The 19,709-nt window shown below is 37.3% G+C and overlaps 1 protein-coding gene across 5 annotated transcripts in view; it reads left to right on the forward strand.

Annotated features, from left to right (window-relative positions):
* The window catches only part of LOC149536317 (Protein kinase superfamily protein), a 252,316-nt gene that overhangs the window by 59,402 nt on the left and 173,205 nt on the right, over nucleotides 1-19,709 (forward strand). For 4 of the 5 annotated variants that reach the window (XM_089803150.1, XM_089803147.1, XM_089803149.1 and 1 more), the window contains one exon: nucleotides 4,898-4,936. The exons of the other annotated variant lie outside the window; for it this stretch is intronic. In XM_089803150.1, the coding sequence (XP_089659276.1) occupies nucleotides 4,898-4,936 (39 nt within the window). The remainder of the gene's footprint in view (nucleotides 1-4,897; nucleotides 4,937-19,709) is intronic. 5 annotated transcript variants of the gene reach the window in all.

Raw genomic sequence — 19,709 nt, forward strand, 5'->3', positions numbered from 1 at the left:
GTGATGGGTGCTATTTACATCAAGTTTTGATCTCCATTCTCCTTTTTGTTGATGATGTTGTTCTTTTGGTCTCTTCCCTTGACAATTTACAACAACTCCTTGATGGTTTGGCTTCGTTTTGTGAACAGCGTCAGCTTGTGGTCGACCTGACCAAGACTCGAGTTATGATCTTGAACTGCTTAAAGACATCTCACCTAAATTTCTTCTTTCAGGGACAGGAGATTGAGATTACTTCCTCTTACATGTATCTCGGGGTGAAGTTTTTTGGACCCCACTTCACCTTGAGATTGGCTATTCAGTCCAGAGTTAGTAAGGGCATGAGTTCTCTGGCCATGCTGGAGAGACAATGCTTCAGACACCATTTTTAGGACATTTCATCTAAGCTGTCCCATTTAGACTCCTTGGTTCGACCAACTATTCTCTATGGCTCATTGTTTTGGGGGCCTTCTCTTCTTGCTTCTAATTGGACCTCTAGTGAGCGTGTTCAGATGTTGCTTTTAGGACGTATCATTAGATGTCACAGACTCACCCCTCAGAACATTGTTTTGGCTGAGTTTGGAGCTCATCCTTTCAAACTCGTGGCCATTTTTGATTTGATCTGGTTTCTCCATTAGCTTCATGGCTTTTCGGATTCGGTTGTCAACTGACACAGATATTCTCATTTGGCATTCTGTTCTTCTATGATGGTTATGAGATCTGACGCTGGTACTAGATCTCGCAGTTGGTACGCCTAGGCCACCTCTATGCTGAGCTCGATCGGGATTGAGATTGATTGTCTCCCTCCTTACTAGTTCTCACTTGATGCTCCTACTCGCCTCCTCCCCTCATGACAGGAGTTGAATGAGCATGTCACATAGGATATCTATAAACAATACATTATTACTACTTGGAGTAATCCTCCTAGCGGATTACGTTCGAAGATGGCCTTTTATACTGAGCATTTTCTTGAAATTTAGAATGGTATTATTGTCCGCCTTGCTTATCTTTATCGGTGCTGGAGTCACGCTTTGAGATCCTCTTTGGGCTCCTTCAGAGTTGGCTTCCACCATCTTTGGGCCCAGACTGATCACCACATTGATAGAGAGAACTATATTTGTCAACCATGTACTTTGGTGGAGGTGGAGATTGACTCACTTTATATTTCACTGCCCTATCTACTATGAGATTAGAGGGAGATTTTTCTGACTTTTTAGAGATTGTTTTTCTCTTTCAACATTCTTTAGTTACACCAATCAGAGATGTCTTGCACTTTATCTATGGGAGGCCACATAGCTCCATGATCATACTCTGCAGTCACTCATACCCAAGGGCCATACTTTAGATCAGCTCATCACCACCTTTTTCTCCCCTCCGTCTCCACCACGGGGAGCGAAAAGGCCATATGATACCACTCACTCTAGATCAGTTCGACACTACACCAGCCTTTCCAGACAGTGACACTCATCCTGTGATTCTTGGCGTGGCTCTAAGTCTTTGGATCGTTCGTGGTTATACCCTTCTGTGATTGCTTTCTTTGTACCAAGGAAGGATCCTTAGTCCTTACCTTGGTTTTTCTAGCTTTTTGTCTTGTATAGCTTTTCTTCTAAGTCACCGTTTGGTGCTTCTACTTTGGTCGGCTCTTTTGTTTGTACGCTCAGTCCCATAAACCCATGTGGTTTTTTTGTTGGACATTAATACTATTATCTTATCTTATCTATCTCTTTCCCTCCCAAGTTTCAAGTTATGTCTGAAGAGCAAATAGGTGAAGCATTATCAGGAGCCGACCTAAAACTTGGATATTCACTCCTATTTCTGGTACACCCTCTACCCAGGAGTGTTTCCATGTTTCTCAAAGTGATTGGGTTTTTCGAATTCAGTCAAGGGTGCAACTTTTAAAGATAAAAATAACTTTAACAATTAATTATTAATCAAGGATTTTTTATTAGTAATTAATAGCTTGGGCTTGAGCCAATATCTCATTCCAATTCGTCAACTGATGCACTCTGCAAATACCAAGTCCAGGTGCAGTGCTAAAAATTGCAGCCTTAGCATAATTGATTTACTATAAGTAATGTCCCCCAAAATGAGCCTACCGACGAAAGAGATATCATGATGCATACCATCACTCGGGTTGCCCCTACCAAATTTAACAACTCCTCAACAATGACTTACTATAAACTATAAACAATAAATCTCTGAATAATTGCTCTAGTCAACGATACTAAATCTTAATATTGCTACCAAGTTGTACAGGTGCTCTGCTAAAGATAGAAACTTTGACTTCTTGAAATAGACACTTGCTGTAAATAGTAAGTGTTCCGCTCTGACACAAACAAAGAGAAATCTTGAATATCCTTGACCACTAGAGCAAACTAGAGCCTCTGAGAAGCTCCATTAGCCTATGGGGTTCAAGGAATAGGTTAATCCTCCAAAAGTTGATGCTCATAAAAATGGGGACATTACTGTCATGTCCCAAATTTTAATGTAATAATTAAATTTAATTAATTAATTAATTAGTCCCATAATCTAAAATCATATAATAAAAGGACCTTTAGTTAATTATTTTAATTAATAAATATGGGTCCAAATTAATAAAATAATAAAATAAATGATAATGTCGGTCTATTGTAAATCTCTAGACGCTTATTGGAGGCCTTTATAAGGAGATGGCTGGGCATTGTAAATCATCATAGATTCGTTTTTATTTCTCTTTGTATTTCCAGAGGTTGAAGTTTGAGGAAGTTGTCTATAGTTTCAGAGGTGGAAGACACTCCCTACTCTACCTATTGCAATTTCGGTGGTTTAGTGCCACCTTATTCTACTGTTGGACGTATTGCTCAGATATATCAGTGTCCGCTAGATCTACTAATGGTCGTCATTTGGTGACTACTCGTATTTGCTCGTATCTTGTCCGATGCAAATGTAATATATAACCAAGTACTATTATTATTTGGAGATTAATTTATTTGTGTTGGTGATGTTTTGATGACTATCTTTGGAGTTCTATTGTGTGTGAGGATCTACTAAATTGTGTTGTGGCGAATATATGGAATAATTATCTCTGGCATCTATTCATCTCATTTCTAGCATCACTCGTGTTTGGCACTCATAGGTGATATTCATTAATTGATGAATATCCTAGAACATCATACCATAACCATGCGTATGCTTGGCCAATTTTACGTATGTAGCAATCACTCTTCTCCATCTTCGTATGCTGTACGACCCACCACTCGCACATCGAGCAACTCATTGTACACTTTATCCCATCGTATAGTGTCTATCCTTCCATTGTACGCAGTTGACAAGTACCACCCCATATGGTCAAACACGATGGGAACATTACAATTACACCTATTTGAGTAAAAATGTCTAAGTGAAATCTGGTAAGGCCATTATTGGACAAGTGCTTGCAGTCTCCCTCAACTTGTCAAATGCCTAGTAGACTTCGTCTATCTAAAGGCTTTCTTCTTGACAAGTGAGGTTGGTCAAAGGAGATCTTAGCTATGAGAAATCCTTTACAAATCTCCTCTAGTAGATGTAGACCCTCACAACTTTGTGAGCATCCTTATTTGTGGCTAGTTGAGGATTGCTTGGATCTTCTTCTAGTGCACTTGCATTCCTTGTGCACTGATGGTATGCCCCAAGTATAAAATATCTGCCATGCCAAACTCACATGCGGAGGCCTTTGCTACAAGGATTGTGCTTTCACTATCATCAACACCTCATCCAAATGTCTTAGATGGCCCTCCTATATCTTGTTGTATATGAGTATGCCACCAAAGAACACCAACAAGAACTTCCATAGCTATATGTTGAAGACATGGTTCATGCATGACTGGAATGTGATTGAAGCATTGATCAACCCAAAGGGCATGACCAAGAACTAGTAGTGCCCATAATGGTAGTTGAAGGCTATCTTGTGAACATTTTGTTCCTACACCCATTTTTGGTGGTAAGAGCTTTTGGAAAGTAGTATGATGCACAATTATAGGGTGGCACTTTTAAAATGACTAAACATTGCCATTCACTTTGTGCATTTATGGAATATTGATTTTAGTTTATGTGTACTTGGTTTTATGCTTTTAACCCAATTTTTTTAAAAGGACTTCTTTTTAGGATTTCCATACTAGAAAACCTATAAAGAGGCCTTCGCTACAAGGATTTTGCCTTCATTATTATCAACACCTCATCCAAATGTCTCAGATGGTCCTCCCATGTTTTTCTGTATATGAGTATGCCATCAAAGAACAACAACATGAACTTCATTAACTACATGTTGAAGATGTGGTTCATGCATGACTAGAGTGTGACAAGAGCATTGATCAACCCAAAGGGCATGACCAAGAACTTGTAGTGCCCATGATGGTAGCTGAAGGCTGTCTTGTGAACATTTTGTTCCTACACCTAAATTTGGTGGTAAGAGCTTTTGGAAAGTAGTATGATGTACAGTTATAGGGTGGCACTTTTAAAATGACTAAACATTTCCATTCACTTCATGAATTTATGGAACATTGATTTTAGTTTATGTGTACTTGTTTTTATACTTCTTAAGACAAAAATTCAAAAAGTACATTTTTAAGGATTTCCATACTAGAAAATCTAAAATGGTTATGCTTAATATAAGCAGATAAGATGAAAACTATATGCTTAATTAGAAGATGCTTGTTTTCTTTGTCAACATTGTGCTTTATGTGTATGTCATGATTTGCAGTTGAATTTTAAATCTAAAATATTTAAATCATCTTGTAAAATATATCAAACATTAATCGTTAGAAGAATTAGGAAGAAGGATGTTAGCTATGCCAACATTTTACAAACCTTTTAATATTCGTATGCAATATGATATTTCAATGGAGTAATTATTTAATCAAATTGACTGTTTCTTTTGACCTTCTTATGTGTATGTATGTTGTAGGCATTTGTTAAAGTTGCTCAAGCTATCTCCTCACGTCCGGTAAGTGAAAATAATAATCCCTAATTTGGATGTGAATGGTGATTTATCATCTATTTTAAGGCTAGGAATTGTTTGTGCCTTTTGTTTTTCAATTTTATATCTAGATATTGTGTAATATTCGTGAAGTAATTTGTAAACTAAATTTTTGCAAAATTCATATGTTTAGTACCCAAGCATTTTGTCAGATAGTTTGTATGCTGTTGATATGATTATGTTTTTTGAAATTTGTTTGATTGGATATGATACATTACAGTACTTCACAATGTCTAAATTTTTTAATGGATTCATTCGCACACAAGTTATTGCTTAATATAAGCAACAAATAATCTTTTTGTGATTGTTTGAATTGCTGGTACAAATATTCAAGTCAGATAATTATGGGAAATTTATAAACAACTTTCTAAATTGCTGTTTCAAAATGAGGCACACAGAAATTGCAAACAGCAATTAAGTTTTTTAATATTATAACCAAACTGCTGACCTGGAGGATCATTCAGCATTCTTTTTACATATCATATGACAGCCTTCAACTAATGGCACAGCGGCTTAGACCCTTAAGAAGGTCACATGAGCATGGGAAAAGGGTCTAAAGCCTTCCTAAAGTCCAGTCAACCCCTTCCAGCTTCTATAACTATGGTACGGCTCCTTGGAAAGGCATGACGGTGTTTAGACTCCAACATTTTCTTGAAGGAACACATTGGACAAACTTTGTCTGAACTCACTTGCTAGAAATACTGATATCACTTTCTAGAAATACTGATATACTTTGAAGCTGTAACAGTGCAAACACCACAATAAAAAATGTATTATTTGCTAGCACATCTTAATAAAATTGTACCTAAAAACTGAAGCTAGCAACTGTATATAGAACCTTCAAATCTCTGCTTGAGCTTAGTTGTGAATCTGGTGTGAATTCAACATATATTTGATTGGGGAGGAATCTTTCATCCTCAAAACAAATTACCATTAGGATTTTCATCCTAGGGTTTGTAGTTGAACTTGCAGGTTAGACTTTGTAAGAGATAAAAATGTCAAAGATATGCAAATGAGCTTCTTCATTTCCTATTTATAACTTTGTTTGGTACTGTTAAGAGTTTTAGGTGACTCTACAACACCCCCAGGATCAAATGAAAGACCAAAGATAACTTCCAAATGAGATTGACAAGACAATTGCTTAAAGATGCAAGAATGATATTATTGATAATGAACAGCAGTTAATTATATGGACATGATTGATTAAGTCTAATGGATTGATTGAAAAGTACATAATAGGCCTCCTTATATAGGAATGTGATAAGAGACAATGATAAGGAGAATATAACCTATCACCTACACAAGGTGTAATCATATGTCTACCAAAGGTGGATCATACTCCATTATACAATTGTTAGTGAATAGATTGACCTTTTTAACAATTATCAGATTTACTCTATGCCCAACTTTATAACAGGAACAATGACCATTCGCAACAGTTGAGAAAGTGTGGTTTTATCTACCTTTCTCTCTGAATTTTTATAAGGTACAGCTCCCTTGTCAGTTTTACAATGAATTCAATATTACTTTTACACTTTTTCCCGAAAGTGCCTACGGATCTCTCAATTGCTCTTGGGCAATGAGGTAGGAAACAATACTAACTTCGAATAAATGATTGAAAATAAACCATCACACATACAAAATCCACTTCAAAGAATGAATCTTCATCACAAAATATAACATGAATTAAGAAACTAAACTAATGCACTTACAAGAAGAGAACAGTGACCAAGATTTCTGAATTGCCAAACCACATTCACAAAGTAATGATAATCCGACGCTTTGAACACCAAGTTTCAAAGTTCAAACCTGAAATTCTTCATATATGTATATAACGCTTCCATGCACAAAGTCTTAGAAAGAAAAACTTCCATATACTATCTCAGATCATTGTTTTTAAATTTATCTAGTCTATAACATCTACTATTATCTATATTAGCTACTTCCTATTACTTGCTTAAAAAAAGAACCGTCAAATGCCCCAGCATTTATAGTTTTTCAAACCCGAAAGAGCCTCCACCAAAATCCAGCTCTTTCGGTTACAAAAAGAAACCGTTATAAAACGAAAGAGTAGTTAAACAACAAAAAGAAAGAAACGCTGGAAGGTGAACCGTTCAGTTTCTAGCATCTCCGTCAGTTTTGTCTTCCTCTCCTACAGTCTGGCGCACGAGCTTCCAACTCCGGAACGTGGCCATGAATTCTTGCGTTGCAAGCGAATGAGGATTCTTTAAGCTCATCAATCGGGCCCTGCACGCGTCTTTTTGCCACCTGTATTCTTTCATTTTGAGGCTCTGACATGGCATCAGATTTTTGTTCAGGCGCAACATGGACTCGATATTCGCTAATGCAGAGAAGTCTTCAGCTTTAGGTAGTTCACTATCTCTGATTTGTTCAACCGCTTCATTGAAATTCTTTGTTAACACCTCAGCATCCATATTCCCTTCATCGAATTGCAAGACACTTGTTGGATTCACAATCTTCATATCTTTTATGAGCTCTTCATGCATTTCTGTGATCCGGTTTTCAATGCCTTGTATTTCTTTGATTGTTTCTTTGTAGATAGCCTCTTTCTAGTGCATATTGTTCTTCAGGACAAATAGCATGCAAGGGTCTACATTCTTCATAGAATTTTCGTTCAGGAATTTGGGAACTCCAAAACGTTCTACTTCTGTTATTTGGAAAACCACTACTTGGCAGCGCGCTAGCTCTGTCTCCCATCTTGGGACCAAGGTTTGGATTTCTCCTAGCAGTGTTTCACCCTCTGTGTAGATGCTAGTAAATTCAGAAATAAACTTATTGCCTTCCTCAATTATACCATTTGCTCAGCTTCCCATGGCGTCAGTTAGCAACTTGCCTTTCTGCACTTGCTTGATTAGTTGTTGACTCTCAGCCGAACTGGGATCAGACGGCTGTGAAACCTGTACAATTGGCGAAGCTCCAAGATTGATCAGAGAGTCAATGTATGCAGCCATGGTAGTTATCATCCCCTTCAATTCTTTCTTTTCCTTACTATCCTTTTCGGACTACGTGAGCATGTGGTCAGCAGAGAACTTAAAGAAATTATTACCAGTGCTCCTATTGAGGGTACCCAATTCAATTGAAGTGACCTTGAATCCTTCTTCGTCGACATCTCCAGATTCTTTCTTTTGCTTATAGGTGGCCAGTTCCACAGTGATTTTCCCTGTCATGGGATCCTTAGTTAGATAAGCATCTGTCTTTGTTTTCTTTGCCTTTGAACCTCTGGCTGCATATTTTGTGACTATATCCTTCACCGGCGTAGACACCGGTTGCAGACTCCTTTTCTTACTGATTGAACTTGACAGCCATGGAGGAATGGTAGGACTCACAGGTATCATCTGAGCGTCCCTGATCGGAGTAAGAAATTTAGGTTGGTCTGTCTTAGGAGCTTCGATAAACTGAACGCCACCATCTCCTCCATCAGGTGAATGTAGCCCATCACCTAAATCTTGTCCTTGGGATGCCATCTCTTGCTTCTGGGCTTTGAACCGTTTCAAGGCTTTTGACTTGGATTGGGACCTTGTCCTAGGAGCCGTAGTTTGTAAATGGGGAGGAGACTTTTCCTTTGTATCCAGAATAGATGCGCTACCTGCAATAGGAGAAAATGAAATGTCAGAATGAAGTGGTTCAAGGGAAGAAGTCGCCTCAACAGGAGGTTCATTGACGATTCTTCGAGCCCTTTTCTATAGCCAATCATCTGTGTAGGTAAGTATGAACCTAGCCCTTTGATTGATGTCATCTTCTTCCTCCTTGTACCAATCAACTGCTAAGGACTCTGTTTCATCTGATTCTTTCCAACCAGGTTCAACCATGTTTGAACCATCATCCTCTACTTCTCTTATATTGAATTTCAGTTTGAAAGAATTAATCTGCTGCAAGGTCAGCCTTGAATGATCCCTTTTTAGAACTTCTTCCTCATTCTTGCAGTCTTTCCAAAGATCTTCTAAATATGGTGTGGCTGGAGGATGAACTTCAAGGCCGAGAATTTGGGCTGCATACCCCTTACTGTCGAAATTTCTCCTGCTATGATAGAAACCAAGGTTGAACCTAATTAGATTGCTTCCAATGATGGAAGCGTTATCCATACTACTACAAACGAATTAACCCAATTTGACAGGGAAGGCGATTTCCCAATTCTTTTGTGGTAGGTTGTCTTTGATAACATGAAAAGCTGTTTGCATAACTCAGCTAACACAAAGCAATCTAGGGCATACCGGGTTAACTTCACAGGTTCATCATCGAATCCATCGACCCTCAAATATGTGAACCTAGGAAATTGGATAAAGAAGCTCCCATATTGTTGAACCAATCTCTATGCCTCAGGGGAGAGCCTCGACATCTTTTCCCTTTCCAAAGACAAACAAACGTTGTCTAGGAGTACATCATGCACTTTGCGAAAATCCTCTAAAACCTTATCCTTTTACAAATGAGGACAATATTGAAACATAGTCATCTCTTCATTCCATATCCCATGAGGCAGGGGAGTGAGATCACATGTACAGGCAATGCAATAGGTTAGATACGAGGCCATGTAGAAATCCTCGCGGGACTCTTTAGCGTGCTTAAGTTGGGATCTCAAAGAAGTCACAATAATATCCGCCCAATCCATCCATTGATCACCTTTTAAAATGATCTCAACGTATCTGAACATCCACTCCTCAAATAAGAACACATCTGTTGAACCTTTCACATGGTGTAATAATACAAGTAGATCATGTATGTGGGGTTTCATGTGATCTTTGGTAATGACCTTTGGGAGTCTAGACCCGCGTCCATAATTAATCTCAGTCCATTTTCTGGCCATGGTATTTCGGAACTTACTAGGGGCTGCCCTGTGAGAATGAAGCAAAGGTATTTGCTGTTAACCGCAAAATAGAGGAAGTGGTTTCTCTTGAAATGGAAAGGATAGTTGTGCCATCTTTGCTCACAATACTCTTACTTTTGATGTCATAGTGATCTATACATAGTTGCAAGAGCTCGAGACTTACAAAGGCGGGGGGAAATGCAGCAGCTTCTATCAATCCACTAGTTAACACCTCCATGCATCCATTAGTCTCATTGGCACGCTTTAGGAATATGGCTTGTAAATTTTCTACTTTTACTCCTTGCAAATTTGTATCACAGATAATTGGTCTTTCACATTCAGGACTAGAAACATTACCGAGGAAGTGTAAAACTGACTGCATTGTTAATCAAACATGCAAAGCCTTGAGTAGATAAACTCTTGACAACAATATAGATTGCAGAATAGAACAAAGATTGTTAAGTTCTCACTTTTTTCTGCTGAAAAACCACTACTTTTCCCTATTCTCCTTAACAGCTTCTTTACAAATCCAGTTCTTCGCATGATGATTTTAAAGGGAACCGGTTGGCTTTTATAAAAAAGGAAGCATTTGCGTACGAAAGTATAGGATAATAATTAGGCCTTAACGACATACCACTTTGATCAACTTCATACGTTCGAAGGCCATTCTGCACTAGCTTTCCATTTAATGATTTCCCTTTTGGCGGCCGCTTTATTTATGATTTGCCCAATCATTTTCTCAAACTGAAGATTTACCCCACTTGCAATAATGATGATTTTCACTCCTCGGAAAAAGAAATGGCCTTCAAATCGTGATTTTCTGACAATGCCATAAATAGATGACGATATGCCGTACTTCCAAGCTAGAAACGTCGATTATGTTTGCCTTGAACTGCTTCGAACTACTTCGAACTGAGGTTCGAAGTATTTCAGGAGAAAGCATCGCTGCATGAGAAACATTACCTGCCAAAGAAAGATATTAGAGCAAAACCTTATGTTGAACTACTTTGAACCACTTCAAACCAAGGTTTGAAGTGGTTCAAAGTGGTTCAAATGAAGAAAAGAATTACTGCGGATTTTCAGGACTTCGACTGATCACTTTGGGGACGATGAATTCTTGGACAGCAAGGGAAAAGACTTCAATCGACGAAAAGCAGAAGAGAAAAGAAAGTTTTAAAACAAAAGGCGACTCTATCTATGACTAACAGCAATGAAGTATGTGCAATGATGAGGATGATAATGTGATATGTGCACCAAAGGTGGACTGAGATAACAACTATCACCATCTAGAGTGGGATTCTCCTACACCATGTGCACAAATGAGGTGCAAACTCCTAGGTTTCTCAATGAAAAACTACTATGCAATGCATTATCCTAAGTAAGGTTAAGTAAAGTGTAATTAGTAAATATTTAATCGCCAACAGATACTTTCAAGAAGTTATAATTTAAAATTCATCTTTGTTAAACTAATCACCTTTTGGCCCAAAAGATTGACTTTATTTTATCATCATCACTAGAATCAATCTGAATTGCTTGAGTTCCAATTTCTTTAAACCTGAGTATTCTACTAGTGGTCTTTCTTCCTTTGATTGTAAGCTTTGGTAGACATTGGGTGGGACGCTTAATTGCTGAAGATGAAGTCCCATCTTTTCCTTTAATCCTTATCTCTAACATCATACCAATTGTGCTAGTAGAATCAAAATATTTCCCAGGTTTGATCTTGATACACTTGAGACTTCTCCTTTTAACCAAATGTTGGTGTTAGCAAGGATAGGCTGAAAACGATCCCAGATAGAGATGTTTTCCTTACTTGACCATGTAGGAGGAAGAATAGGCAATTTCTCTTTCCGATGCTGAATATAGTCAGGATCCAAAATTTGATCGTCATTTTTAACTCCATTAGGGATTGATGCAAGGTTGAAGTCTACTATTTGCTTTAATGTCAACCGACTATAGTCCTAGCGTCAGATGTCTACCTTAGTATGCACATCAATCTAGAAATCTTGTAGGCAATATACATGTGTGAATTGCTTTCTCATCTTATCATTCAACTCTCTCCAGTTGAAACAACTCCTTGCCACAAACTTCTTTAGAGTGATTCTTTGAAGCTCAAATTTCATGTTCTTGGCTTTAGGCATGTTGGGTGGATATTTTGCAACTGATAGTTTTGGGTAAAAATCCAGTCACAAAATAGGATGACCAGCCACAACGTGTGAGACAGAGTCTCTCCTACCTTAAAGGGAATGCTCCCCCTTCTCACTATTCCTTGGATCAACTCAAGGTAAGCAAGAAGTTGAGAGATTTTATAAAATGGGTGTTACCAATATCCTTTCTTCTTATCTTTCAAGAAAGAATCCACTTACTCGTGGAGCACGTAATGGGCAGGGTGAATCTCTAACTACATTTCTATGAAGAGCTGGAAACAGTGATACTGATAAACCTTCACTAACTCAAAGGCTATCTGAAAATGTATCGGTTTGGCTCTAAGTCCGATCTTACTTCTATATGAAAAAATTTACTATTAGGGCAGAAAGACCCTTAAAAGTAAAAATAACTTAACTATTTTGCGAATTAAGAAAGGAGTATAAGCTACAGACAAAGCTTCTAGTAGTACACTTCCACAATTGCTCCTGGTCAAAGCTCTAGCTCCAGTTGCTTCTTAACTCTTTTATATTCAATTCACAAGATACAATTACCAATAACACAAGATAACATGAATCAAAGATAACTTAGATGAATTATAGACAAAGCTTATAATTCACACAAGTAACAATCTCAATCAAAGTTAAGTCTCAAATGCTCCTTTGTATTCACTTTCTCAGAAAATAGTGCTTACACAAACAAAGTTCTGCTGGCACAATTTCTCTAGAGCTCTCTTGCATAAAGATAATGGTGATTTTACAATGAGGGGGCACTCCTTTATATAGGCACAGGAGTTGAGAAAAAGGTGGAGGAAAAAGTAGGAGCAACTCAACCAACTTTGACCTAGTCTAACTACAAGAGAAAATATAGGGTTACATGCAACTGCACATGCAGCTCGCATTACATCCTTTTACATACATGTAACTCGCATTACATGTAATTACACTTTTTCATGTAATGCATCCTCTTAAACCTACAAACATGAAATAAAAACCAAAACAACAATCTTAAAGATTGTTTTGCAGTGCCTTGAATTTGATGATGATATTACACATTGTGGGAAGATCAACAATTGCCATGGTTTTGGATATGGCTTCGATCCCCACTGCATTTGCATATGTTGATTGCACAACTTTGGAATTTTCTGCTATAGAATCTAGCAAGTGTTTTGTCAAGAATTTATATAAAACAAACTTGTTCATTGTGTGCGAACCAAAGTCTTCAGAATCTACATCAGCATTGATCTTGATTTTATATTTCGAGCTTACCCTTCAATTGCAACGAGATTACCAGATTCATTAATAACACGACATCCCATTTATTCCAAATCACAAGTAATACTTGTTTCAACTGCTTGACAATCTCCAAGTGCTGCCTACAACTTTGTGGTCAGCTTCCTCAACGTTTCTTCTTTGTAACCGATAGGTCCTTGAAATCTGAAGAACATTTCACATGACGAAATAATGTCACATGAGACCAAGGCATCTAGGTCAAATCTTTCCATTTCATCCTAATCATTGATGATTTCCTTCAAATTATTTGCTTCTCAAGTCAAAGAAGAAATCAAGTTTCTCTCCATTCCATTCATTTCTTTGACTCACTTAAGAACTACATATGTCTCCGTGATGGCTCGAACTCCTTTAGAGATGATCTCTCCTATTCAAGACTTAGTGGCTTCAATCATCTTTCTCTCATTGGATGTTTGATACATAACAACACTATGAGAAGATTGTTGCCAAATAAACTCATTCAAGCGAGAACCCCCCTATTTTAATTGTTTTTCCTTCTCCCATAGCTCATGATTACTTTTTGACACATTAGCCAACGCATTTTGAGCATCTTGTAAACAATTTAGATGCGATTGCTTCTCGATTTCAATTTTAGTGAACTTGTAATCAGAACGAGTAAGTTCTTCCATAGGTTTGTCCACCAAGGGCTCAACAACTTCAAAAAACTTGGTCTTATCTAAATCAACCAAAATCCTTGAAACAATCTTATCTTTCAAAGATTTGGATTTGGTCTTCTTTATAGGGAGATTACTTGGTGGTATGACCACTTTTCTTCTCTTTGTTGTGATTCTACTCAACCATGCAGGCAAATTGAAACTTTCATTCGTAGAAGCAGGTATAGTGGAGACTATTGGCATTGATCCAGATGGTATTTTTGTTGTAATAGAGCAAGATTCAGTCTGCACCGCTGAAGGCATAGGAACATGTTGAGAAGATCCTATCATAAAAAGCTTAAAACTTGTCAAAGATGTATCAAGTTGGGAAACTTTATCACTTGTGAGAGTTGGAAAATCCTCAAACACATTTGCCAAATGCACATATGGTTCATTTGTAGGAATGAGAGGAGCAGCAGAAGAAATAGGAAGGGCCATTGATTTAACTTCCGAGAGTGGAATAGGAGTGAAAATTGTGGAGAATGAATCCATATCGTCATCTACCTCATCCAGAAAAGGTGCTTCATGTATAGACGGTGCACGAGTTTGTGTAGGCTTTGGGGGAGATATGATCATGACTTCCCCTTCTTCATCTATATCTTCCTTATCTGATTTTGTCTCTAGTTCCTCTCTTGATTCTTCCTTTGACTCTTGAATTGGTTCAGAGATCTGTGAAGACTTAGAACCTTTTCTACCCTTAAATTTGAATTTGAGGGAACCCTTAGCATTAGAAGATGAGGCACCATCTTTCCTTGTAATCTCTAGCTTTGATGGAGATATAATCATGACTTCCTCTTCTTCATTTGTATCTTCCTTATCCAATTTTGTCTCCAATTCCTCTCTTGATTCTTCCTCTGACTCTTGCACTAGTTTAGAGATCTAAGAAGACTTTGAACCTTTTCCACCCTTCAATATGAATTTGAGGGAACCCTTAGCATTAGAAGATGAGGCACCATCTTTCCTTGTAATCTCTAGCTGTGACTTCTTGCCAGGAGGGCCAAAGCTTCCACAATCCAATCCCATCTTAAGATTAACTCTTTTAAGGCCTTTATTTTTCAGCCATTTGTTAGTGTTGACCAAGATGGATTGAAATCTGTCCATGATAGATATACCTTCCTTCTATTGCCATTGAATAGGAAAAGGGCACTTCTTATCAAATGCGGTTTGATGAAACTCCAAATCAAGAATGTTGCCATCATCTTCAATTTGGAAATCTGAAGGGATCTCCAACATGTTGAGATCGATTATTTGCTGTACGGTTAATCTACAGTAGTCCATCTTCATGATGCCAAGCTCTGTTCTCATGTCAATAAATATGCACGATGCGATGAACATGCGTGGAAACTCTTTTCATTTGAGAACTCATCTCTCGGTAATCAAAGTCAAATCTGGGCTTCGACTTCTTCAAGGTGATCAACTGCAACTTTGCTTCCATGTTCTTTCCTTTGGGCACAAAATTGATTGAATAGTTTGCAATTACCAAGGGTGTAGCTGAGGTAATATCGAAACCAGGCCTATGCATAGCATGCTGATCACTCTGCACATCCATGAGCTATCTAGCTAGCTCCATCAAGATGATTTGATTTGTAGCATACCTAGGTAAGGTATACAACTCGCCTTTGAAATATCCAACTCTTAAGTATGTGAAAGTTGGAAATTGATTGAAAATGCAACGATATTGATTCACCTTTTCCCATTCCGCATCAGATACTCTCTTGATAGATAACTGTCTATCAAATAAGCACCGGAAATGCCCAAAGAAGGCATCTTGAACTCTTCTGTAATGAAATTTACTATTTGCCAAAGTGATTTAGTCATAGTAATCCCAAACAGTAACCTGAATACGATCTCCCTTGGTTGAGAGGCCAAAGAAAGATCCCATGGCAGCAACAATGTAAACAAGGTAAGAGTTCATGTAGAAGGGCACTGAAGTTCCCATGTTGCCTATCTGTTGGCAAAGTGTAGTGCTGATGAGCTCTCCCCAAAAGATATGTTATTTGTTTTCCATGATTTGAAAGATGAACTTGTACAACTATGGCCCAAAATCAGTAGAATCTTTGAGACCGCAAATTCTACTGAGAAGGATGATGAGATCCTTATATTCTTATTTGAAGTTAGACCAATGAACGGTCTTTGACCATCTGGAGAAGTTGTTCCTTTTATTGTCTAACCAGTATAGGTTGACAAACTTTTGATAATCACCCTTTTGCCCATTCTAGCATGCCAAAGATGATTCCTTGGTTAAATTTGCACACTCTGCTTTATGCGGTACTTTAAAGATCTGCTCAATAACTTTTGGATCAAGGCTAATGATAACAACCTTGCCGTGAGCATCCTTGATAGTCTTTGTTTTGGAGTAAAACGCTTTGCACATCCAAGAACAAAATCAGGTTCCATGGCTGCCATAGGAAATGTAGACACCAAGTGAATGTTACTTCTTTTGATGCGCTTCATCTCATGACCAACAGGATTTTCAACTCTTTGCAGAAAATCAGCCATGTCCACATGACCAATCATCGTGTCCGTTACATTGTCAAGAACAGATGCAACTGACAATGGAGTTGCATGAGCCAACTCTTTATTGTATTGATATTTCATCTTTCTTTTGGATTTTGATGATGAGGGCATCTCTTGCGTTTGCGCTGCAACACAAAAATCCCAAAACATAAACACATCCTAAGCAGGAATTGCCATACAAGTTGATTTGCGATCAGCAACAAAGGTTCGGAAACGGATTGGAGACTTTGTAGATGCGATGAAATGATCTCAAAAAGAAATCATATGCATATGCAGTGATTGAAGATGAAATGAACGGAATGCGGAATGAAGTGTTATGAAGGTGAAAAATGAAAAATGGAATGAAATGAAAATGTGTGAAGGTGGAACACATGGGAATGCGTGCGAATGAAGGTTGCTGATTTTCAAACGTGACTTAGGGTCTCAAGGTGTTATTGCACAAAAAATGAATACATGTAAATGCAACATGTTACGGGAGATGAAAGGTGAGATGAGATGTGAATGCGGATGGAGAATGCACTTTACATGCAAATGTGAATGGCGGATGTAGAAACATGTATTTGCTCATGAAGGTGTAGATACATATGGAAAGATGGAAATGAAAAATGGAAGAGGAATAATGAGCTTTATAATCATGCTTGGTGAAAAGGTGAAGTCAAAATATATGGAAGATGAAAATGACATCTTTTTGACTTCTCAAAAAATGACTTTTAATCAAAATAAGACCTTTTGGATGATATTACACGTAAGGCATTTCGTGTAATCGTGTCGTGTGAATGGATGCAAAATGTGAGATGAGTGAAAAATGGAAGCGGAAAATGGGATTTACATGCATGTGTAGATGGTGAGTGAGATGGAAAACATGTAATTGCATTTCTCGGATGAGATATGAAGTGTTGTGACATGGAAGATGGAAGTGAAACATGATGATACTTTTGCATGAAGTGAAACAACAAGTTCTTGAGAAAGAACTTTTGACTTCTCCAAAGTGGATTGGCAAGCAAACACAAAGCACGAAAACTCAAAAGAAAAACATACCTTTGGAGAGTGACTCAAACATGTCAAGATGCAATGCACTTCAACACACAAATTGGAAAACATGTAATCGCATTTGTCGGATGATATATGAAGTGTTGTGACATGGAAGATGGAAGTGAAATGTGATGATGCTTTCGCATGAAGTGAAACAAGAAGTTCTTGGGAAAGAACTTGTGACTTCTCTAAACTGGAGAAAACTGGCAAGCAAGCACAAAGCACAAAAACTCAAAAGAGAAACATACCTTTGGAGAGTGACTCAAACATGTCAAGATGCAATGCACTTCAACACAAATTGAAAATTGGAAATTGGGGAAAAACGAAAAACAAGAAAATGAACAATTTTGTCATAACCCATTATGACATATAACTAATCTAAATATAAACATCATTTTTGTTAGCAATTGTGCCCCATTAAATTGTTATAATGTTGACCATTTACATTAAAACAATATAAGATATTATTAGTAAATTATAAAATAAGAAAATATTGTAAATGATCATATTTAATAAATTATTAATGATAAATGGAATAATATAATAATAAATGATTATATTGATAATCATATTTAATATAGAGTATTCTTATCTAAAATTAATAACCTCATATATAAAATATAATCATAAGTCGAAGGGTCACGACCCTCGACCAAAAAGGGCATATAAATCAGACATGCGAACAGGAGAAGATATCTATAATGTTGGAAATGAAACAATTTGAATACAAGGGAACCGGTGGATATTAAAGCAAGCAAAGCTAATAAATACATTGGGCTTTTACAAAGAAAGAAAACTAAAAACTAATTTGCCAACCGTGTGGATCCCACATACAGTCAACATACCTTTGCATAGTACAAGTGAATGTGCATAGACTTGGGAAAGATATAATCCCTTCCACGTATGTCCATGAAGAACGAAGATAAGACAACACCAATTGGAACGATTCATCATTTTTGGAAGAGGAAACGTGACCAGCACAACAACATAGGCTATTGACAGATCCCTGATCATTGATGTGGCCAAGGGTGGCCCACACCCAACAGAGATTGTTGGACTCTCATAAACATAATATGGTATAAGCGGCTCCACTTGGAATAGCATCAAACCCAATAATGACCAATAAGGTATGGTCATTAAATTAATGGAACATTCTTTATATATAAATTAATGGATCTTTATATATATGATCAATAATTTATTAATTTTTTTTTTTCTTTACAAATTGTATAATGAAATAAAAATATGATGATCCAAGCACGCCTTGGTGGAGGACATTCATTATGAATGTCAGCATATGATCCAAACATAGTTTGGTGGATGACATTTGTTATGAATGTCATATGATCCAAGTGCACTTGGTGGAGAACGATCCAAGTATAACTTGATGGAGGGCATTCCTTACGAATGTCATAGTATGATCCAAGTGTAAACTTGGTGGAGGGCATTCCTTACGAATGTCATAGTATGATCCAATTGTGAACTTGGTGGAGGGCGTTCATTGTGAATGTCATAGAAAGAGCCAAGTGTAAACTTGGTGGAGGGGCATTCATTATGAATGTCATAACTTGATCCAAGATAATCTTGGTGGAGAATGTTATGTTAAATATATAAATTCCCCAACTAATTGAAATAGACTCTTAAGGGTTATTATTATATGGACATACTTCAAAGTGGATAAAATATTTTGATTTGTTTTTACCAAATATTTTGTCCATCATTACTTGTCCCATACTAACCCTAATATTGGGGACATTACAAATTTCTTCATTTTTGAAGGAAACATGCAGTTTCCTTGGCATTGCTTTCAATAAATGCCAATCATCAAGCAATAATGTGCATAAAATCAGCAAGATAAGCAGAAATTAAATAGCAAGAAAGAATAAGTCCACTTACATGAAGATTAAGTGCCAAAATTGAAGGAAAAAGATGCTCTAATGTTGGAAATGTCTTAAAAAATGTTTGAATCTTTCAAACTCTTGCAAATTTGAATGGGAGAAGGCAGCAAACAAGGAGAATTTGTTAAAAGATGCCAAAACATGCCCTAATAATACTCCAAGATCCAACGTTTTGCATATGCATGCTCATGGGATGTTTTCGTTGAAAAACATGTTTCACCAAGGAGCATGATCAAATCAATTTGGAGTTTAAAGGTCAAAATGTGTATCGTAGTGCAATGCAATCACCATAAACACCAAATCGAGTCATCCTTGTGCAAAAATGTTGATAAAAAAAGGATTTATTTGGAGTTATCTCCAAAAACGTGCCCTATGATAGAGCTTCCA

Source organism: Cupressus sempervirens, chromosome 10 (assembly GCF_028749045.1).
Source record: "Cupressus sempervirens isolate cs-2001-9-10 chromosome 10, ASM2874904v1, whole genome shotgun sequence".
Classification (NCBI taxonomy): Eukaryota; Viridiplantae; Streptophyta; class Pinopsida; order Cupressales; family Cupressaceae; genus Cupressus; species Cupressus sempervirens.